The sequence below is a fragment of the Convolutriloba macropyga genome, unplaced genomic scaffold (genome assembly GCF_964194025.1).
Source record: "Convolutriloba macropyga unplaced genomic scaffold, txConMacr16.3 SCAFFOLD_877, whole genome shotgun sequence".
In the NCBI taxonomy this organism is placed as follows: Eukaryota; Metazoa; Xenacoelomorpha; order Acoela; family Convolutidae; genus Convolutriloba; species Convolutriloba macropyga.
In genome coordinates this window covers 69,622-77,606 of record NW_027453113.1, presented here as the reverse complement: position 1 = coordinate 77,606, position 7,985 = coordinate 69,622, and the positions used below count along the sequence as shown (strand labels likewise).

Sequence of the window (7,985 nt, the reverse complement as noted above, 5' to 3'; positions counted from 1 at the left end):
CTCAATCCGAAGTGAAGCTTGTTGCTAATATAAAATCGTTTGCAGCATATCTAAATAAGCACCTGTTAGCCGAGTGGGCAGGTCATCTGGTAAGGAGCGGGAGGTTAATGGTTCGAATCCATGTAGGGTTTTTTTCTACCGGCCTGTCGTTCGAGAGCAATTCTTCCGACATTATTCGCTTTATGTTTTATGTTTTGAAAACTGAAAGTTTTGAAATTTTTGAAAGGTTTTTTCTTGTATTTCCAAAGTTTTCGTGTTTTAGAACAACTCATTTCTTGGCTGCTTACCATCACTAGAAGAGTTCAGATTGGACAGAACATCATCTATCCTAGCTTTGAGAGCCGCGAGAACACTTCGGTGGCACAAATGCATAGAAGTTTGCAATTCATTAGCACATTCAATTGCAGTATTCACTTTTAAAAGCAATCGATCACGGGGTGATTGTCTGTGCATCGAATCGTTACGGAAAGTTGTTCATAAAATTGTGGATGCTAATGACCCCGAAGATTGTGTCAATAGAACTTACGCGACACCTTGGGCTCTTTATAAATGTACCCAAATTCGGTTTTTGGATCCTAAACAAACTCAAATTCCTCAGGTTGGTAAAATCTGTATGGATATGAATTTTAGCCTGAAGCTGGTTGATCAATTGTCTTTTGATGTGGCCCCCCATATTATTTTGGCAGATCCTAATAAATCTTCCTGTAGAAAGCAGAGCATTCTTACTGAGCCACATTGTTCCAAATTTAAATCTTGACGTCATCAAGGTTGACCTCTAAAGAAAATAGGACAGAACACATTAAGAGGAACATCTGTTTCAAAGGCTTCAAGTAAAGTTAATTTTTTCACCTTTTCTTCTTTTTTCCAGCTAAGCAAATGAAATAAGAAGGAGATATGATCCACCTAATGGACGGAAAAGTCAGCCCCAACGGTGAAGCACCATAGCAGCGTATTTAAATTTACCGCAAAAAAGTACTGCATTTTAAGCTCGTAACCTTCCCTCCCACATTACAAGACTACAAGTTATGGAAAGTCAAAGTTACCCAAACAGTTGGGCTAAATGTAGTTTTTTAAGGTAAATTTACCTTAAATTTATGTTGTGTGACCCAACTTAGGAAGCGACAAAGACAAATAGCTCATCGCGTGAGACCTGTCGACCTAATACCTGTCAAACTACATGTCAACAGCCGTTACTGGGCTGGATCCTCGCATAGGATGTTATGACAATCATCAGAATGTATCCTACTCGAGACCCGATGGCAATGTTGCGAAGATTATTGTTATAAATTTTTAATAATTCAAGATCTTTTCGGCCTATATTAATTTGTATAAACAAAGCCAATTCTTAATAGGAGTATTGTCCGATCTTATTGATAAAAATACCAATTTTAGTCCAGAAAGGATATGTGACAGGTATATTGTATATCTTTTTTCGCCACATCTGGTTTTTTCAGGTTGGCCTTATATCAGTGCCAGGGTCTGGAAACACTTGGACCAGGTAATGCACGTCATCAGTATTTCTTTATGTTACTTTTATTGAATAATGTAACACCTACTAATTGTAATGAAGTCCGGATTCTCAACTTACTACCCGTATTGAATTTTTACCCCAAAAGGATGTAAGATGGGGGAATCGGGGTAACTTTTTTAGCAAATTCCCCCCTCAAATCTCCTATATATGTTTTGGGGGTAATGGGGGGGGGGGGGTAAAATGATGCAAGAGTAGGAGGTGGGGGGGGGGGGGTAATTGGGGGTATCCCCCAAGGAAACCCTAATTTTACCTTCGGAGACTGACAGTCTTGAACCCCCAACCTCTGTACCCTCAGCCGGTTCTCCTTAGCCTCCAAACAATCAATGCTTGCCAAATTCTTGATGGTCCATCTATATGAACCTAATCCCCATTACCCCATTTCCCCCCTATCTTACATCGTTTTACCCCCCTAAAATTACCCCCCTAAATTTACATCTGTTTAGATAGTAATTTTAGGGGTAAAATCTAAAGATTCCCCCTACTACTCCCCAATAGCCCCCATTGCCCCCTTATTTTACATCGTTTTACATCTTTTGGGGGGTAATTTTCGGGGGGTAAGTTTTAAAAATTCCCCCCATTACCCTCATCACCCCTAATCTTACATACCCCCCCCCCCCCCCCCCCCTAGGCAATTACCCCTCTTGTTTTACACCACTTTGGGGGTAATCAGGGGTTGTTAATTTCGACACGAGTAATTTTCATCTCTTGGCTAAAATCAACGTCGCAAAATGATGCTATCAGCTGCTTGCGAGGCATGTTTGTTACTGTGTTAGTTGAATGTTGATAATAATAGCCCCTTCACACCTCTATACGTGAATATGTGTATTTCTGTCGTAAACAGACTGGAGAAGCTCGCTTTATAAGCGTTCGAACATTATGTTCTGAGTGTCTAATCCACAAATTTCTCAAAAAATATATTCATCATTTGAATATTTAATTGATAAGCTCTTCAAACTGACAAAAAAGTTCAGCAGAAAAAACTTTCCGGAAATGATCTTGAACAGATTTTTACGTTTGTAATTTAAAAGTTTTAAAAGGTTTCTGAAACAATTGTTAGAGCTGGAAGTAATGAATATAGCCGACAATTTCGGTTACATCATTTCAGAGAGGCCGCTGAAAACTTGTCGTTCGCGGTTTTGGAATAAGCAAGCTAAGTTTTAAATATGTTCTTTTCAGGGAAAAAAACTCTGCATATCAAAATTTTCATTTCTGAGAAACGCGCGGAGTTTTGTCATTAAGAAGATTTATAAAAATAAATCTCCAAATGAATAATTTTATTTCAAAAGTGTACTTTAAAATAAATCAAAATTTGGCAACAATGAACTGGTAAAGTATCTCAATCATTAGATACTAGCATACTGTAACAAAAATTGTGATTAAACACTGCTTACTGTTAGAAAACTTTAATTGCGCAATCATTAGTTGATGATGACAAACTCGACAAGAAAAATCCGTAAAAAATTAAGAAATGTTTAACCGTTTAATCTGTCTTAACAGCTTAACTAAAACTTTTCCTAGATAAATGGAAATTTTTTTAATTGAAAATGTTGTTTTCGTGAAATTTCCAGTTTAGGTCAGGTAATTTTTGGATCTCTTTTTCTGTGGATTTCATAACCCGTGAACCCCAACAACTTGCATCAACTTCAAATATTTTTTATCACTACGATAGCGAACAACCATTGTCCTTCTTTTAAAACTTTTAAAAGCTAAAGGACTTAGTCTTCATTGGTGCTCGATTGTTTTACAATCCAAAAGATTCATATTGTGCAAGCTAAAATTCATTTTCATTTTTTTAGGCTTATCTGTTGGTAACTCCAACTTAAACTACAGAACGAATTTTCAAGATATAGGCATAAAAAATATCAATTAATTTGAAGGATTTATTTTCGGTTTCAATTTCCCCCATTTTTCAAATAATTTCTGAGCTCTACTTGACAAAAAATTATAAGCGTTTGGTGGGGCGTCTATGTAGTTTGCACTACTACAGCGCTGATTTCAAGAAACACTTGCGAATCCTCAGCCTTTTTTTTGCTAATTACTTTTATATTGTCAGCCGTACAAGTTATAAAACGCCAAGTCCCTGCAGTGTCAGAATATACAATACGAGATTATGAAAAAAACAGTGCCAGATTCTAGCTTTCAAGTTTGTGTTTCAAGCTGATTTTGCTAAAAAATAACTTCAATATTCTGACTGCTTGAAACGCGCAAGAGCAAGTTTTAAAATGACAGATCTTTTGCGATGCCAAAAGGGTGAATTTTTTGATATGTGACGCCAGATTTCAAGACTGTGGGCCTTTTAGAACTTGCAAAGAGCGTGTGTCAGGCAAGTTTACTCAAATCTGCTAATGTCGCTGTAAGATTCTGGCTTATATGTCGAACTGCTACGAGGTTGTCGATGATTTTCAATTTTTCTATTACAGTCACGTAATTTAAACATTTTAGATTCCAATTTCGCTCTTAGTAAAAACCGACATTGAAGTTAGGCTTGATCACTATCTTTGAAATTTGATCAGGAGCGAAGGCAGTTTTTCATACTTTCTCATGTGTCTGACATTTTTTCAAGATTTCACCCTTGATATCATACTAGATTTTCAAAATTATTATTTATGCTGTCACGCTTCACACTGTCTCGCAGAAAACAAGCTGAAAAAAATGGTATAAAACGAGCAATTATCAAACTTATCAAAATTTTGGCAGCCTGGAGGCATGATTTTGTGGAATTTTTTTTGGAAGCCTAATTTTTTCTGGAGAGAAAGCATTCACTTATCAAAGATACGGGGATAGTTAAAAATATGTAAAATAAAAAACAGTCGCAAAAAAATAACAGTTTTGTCTAACAGGATTTTTGTTAAGGTCTATAATTGTTTCAATATGAAATACTTTCATGGTTTGCTTATTTTTAAAATTTTAAAGATTGACATTGAGAGTGACGCATCAGAGCCTAATGAAGACCTCTGCGATCTCTTTGCTCCTACAAAAGATGTCGAGGAATTCAGGAAATCTTTAAAATTACTTTTGGGATTGAGCAATTATTCAATTATTGGATGAAAATTATATTCTTTGGAAATACGTAGAACTGGAATGATTGGAGTCTAAATAAGCTAGAGTATGGTTCTGGGGAGCCTTCGGCAGTTCGAGCTCAGCCTCGAATGCAAGCGCCCTAAGAGCTCTGAGCTCTAATTACCTCAGGCTTCCTAAAACTATAATCTAGCACATTTTTGTGCTTCATACATACATACTGGCTCAGTACTCTAATAAAGAAGCTGAAGTAACAATGGGGCTGCATAGCGTCAGGGCACGAACGGAAAACATTTGTGACTTTTAGCAGCTGTTCTTTTTTCAAGATCTGCAGTGCAAAGTGCAACTGGAATCCTGTCAGGAAGCGTTTATCGAGATCCACATACTTTTGGCAGGAAGTTACATGGAGAAATGGAGCCCTGGCACTCTAGAAGAACAACTCTGGTCAAAAATCACGAGATGGCTGGACGCTTCTGTTCGTTTTCTTAAACTGTCTTCCTGTTTTTAAACAAAAATGGTCATTTTAGATCAAAAAATTTCTGGGCCTCGTAATTTTGTGTCAAGTGTTACCCTTATATAAAAGATCTTAATCTGGAAACCCTAGTCCGAAAGTGACTGTTATCTTGTAAGATCTTTTAAAATCTAGCAAGAATCTGGGATGCTTATACATTATCACACAAGAGTGTGGCAAAATACTTATAAGATGTTGCTCGATAAGCGTCTTTCTTGTGAGATATTTCAAGATAGCGGAACAGTTGACACGACTCTTGCTCGATTTTGCAAGATTTTCATCGGAGATGGTCCAGGGACAGATGAGCTTGTGTTTTTGATACCTATTTACAAATGATCAATCTTTAAACACTCGCAGCCAGTACCAAATTGCAAATGCCCTGGCGCTTACAAAAAAAATAAATTTAACTCTTTAGGAATGAAAGTGACAACAAAAATAATTAGGCTATAAACTTTTTTCATTTTGCTTTTTTATATTCATGGCGGTCATCTCTTTCTACAATTAGGCAGAAAGAAACATGTGGGTTAGATGGAAAAATGTTGCTTTTCGCAAAATTTTTGTCCAGCTTTATATACTGAACTGCTAAAATAAATTAGCAGCCCCTATTTTCACGAAATATAAATTCAATTTTTGAGGCAACATTACTGCATCTTAAAATCACATTTCTAAAAAAGTTTTTACCTCATTGATCCCCTACACTAGTCCTCTCGTCTACCTATGAAATCCAGATAATTTTTTTTTCTAAACGAAGTGAACTTACTGAAAATTAATAACTTTCTTAACCAAGTACAATTATGAGCAATTTGTTTCAATAAACTGCATTTACGGACATTTTTTCACCATGATAAAGTGATCAGATCATAAACAAGAACTGGCTTTCAAAAAACTTGCAAAATTATTTTTTTCATTGAATTATATGAATAAACAACTTGTTCATTTTACTCTTTCACGACGAATTAATAAATAATTTTAAATTTTCAGGGGATTTCACAGACTTCATGGACAAAATTGTAGTCATTATTCGAAACCCACTAAAAAGTGCAATTTCTGAGTTCAACAGAATGGCGAAAACCCAAGTCAAGTCCTTTTCCGACATTCATTCATTCATGCGGCGAGCACTCAAAACGAAAAAGATTGACAATGAAACTAAAATTTTAAGAAGCAGTTTTAAACATCATTTTCAAAGCCAGTTACATCATTTATGGACGTTAGTCGCAAAGTACACGAAATTGAGGAAACCCGTATTGTTTATTTCCTATGAAGATATGCAAGAAAATTTATTACCCCAGCTGCTCAGAATAGCAATGTTTATGAATTTGGGCGAGAACGAGAACATTCTAGAACGATCGGTATGTACAGTTTTAGCCGAAGATCGAATTAGGCGATCTACAAAACGGAAATACAATGTTGATTTTACTGAAACTGCCAGCAGTTTGGTGAACGGAACGCATACTGCAAAAATCTTGGGGATTATTGACCGACTTTTTAAAAGTTCTGGAAGGCATGAAATGAGAACGGAAGAGTACATATCATTGGTTAGACATAATTCGAAACTGTGAATAAAATAAATTGATTGTGATTTTTTTTCATTTTTAAGAAAAGTTTATTAGAATCATCTACAGGTGTTATATTGACGGCTTAGGGACTCTTGAGAAATGATTATTTGATTGCTTGAATCAAAATTGATTAAAAGGATCATCACAAAATATATAGTTTCCAGTTGCAGCTTCAAATTGTCAATCTGTCGTGTTTTCTGATTGTTTTTCACTTTTCGCAAGTTGACTTTGGTTGTGCGTATTGGATCAGCATCGAGCATAGATCCAAAATAACGTACATAGCAAATAATCCTTAACATGGTTCATCAATAATGCCAATGCTGAGCACGAGTTCCAAATTTTTAAGTAAATTTACTCACTTTTCAAACTCTTTCTCAAGTTTATATCTTTATACATTGTAGAAGTGGAAAGTACGTACTTCAATTTATTTTTTAATGGGTAGGTATGTCGAAGAGCCATTTTATTTGAAAGTAAGATTGTTTTGTTACCGATACACTTTTGCAATGATCAAGGTCAGTTTTTAAATATAAAAGGCTTTGGGATCATTTTTGGACTCAAAGAATAAAAGTCAAAAGATCATTTGTTTCCCAGAAGTCAATTCAGAGACCAGTGTCTATGTTCCAGTAAACCACGTGCTTCTCATTTGTATCCTTCGCCTACAAGTAACGAGAAAAATCCAAAAAGTGAACACAATTGGTTGCACGTAAATTCGCTCTAAAACCTCAAAACATCTAGATTAAAATCCAAATCTTTTGAACATAATTAAGCCAAAATTAACAAATAATTGAACATGAATGTGAATAAAACTGTGAATTTCTGAATTTTTAAATTAACCCCCTTATTATTTTACCCCGATTTTAAGCTTCTTATAATTTAGGATAATTAGGCCTCAATCAATTCTATTTATTCTAATTAATGGAGATTAAAATCGGAATGAAATGACTGAGATGTGAACATACTTTTCACACCTCAATCATTTCACCCCGATTTTAATCTGTAAATTCATGGATCATAATTGTCAGGGACATAGAGGAGAGACACTAAGGACTCAATATTTTAAAGCAAAACTATGACAATTAGCGAAATATTTACCTCAAGTAGTCCTTAATGGGGCAATTAAAAGCAATTGAAAAGTGGATGGAACTCAGGGACATTTCTTGTTTCGTTGCATTTTGAATTCAGCATGATATCTGCCGACTTTGAGTTGAATATTTCTTCCAAAAACAAAGAAATATTGGTTGAAGAAGGCCATGAGTTTTATGTTAAAAGAATAAATAAGTTTACCACTGCCTGGATTTGCTCGAAATATCAAAGCTATAAGTGCCGCGTTTCCGCTTTTACACAAGATGACCAACTTATTCGCGTAAAC

At 35.5% G+C, this 7,985-nt stretch overlaps 1 protein-coding gene across 1 annotated transcript; it reads left to right on the top strand.

Moving 5' to 3' along the window:
* Positions 1 to 262: 262 nt before the first annotated feature.
* Positions 263 to 6,620, top strand: LOC142358059 (sialate:O-sulfotransferase 1-like; the record flags this gene model as incomplete). Its single annotated transcript, XM_075409535.1, has 4 exons — positions 263 to 598; positions 1,455 to 1,498; positions 4,876 to 5,024; positions 6,042 to 6,620. Coding segments are annotated over 4 exons (1,107 nt in total), but the record flags the coding sequence as incomplete, so codon positions are not given.
* Between the last annotated feature and the right edge of the window lie 1,365 nt (positions 6,621 to 7,985).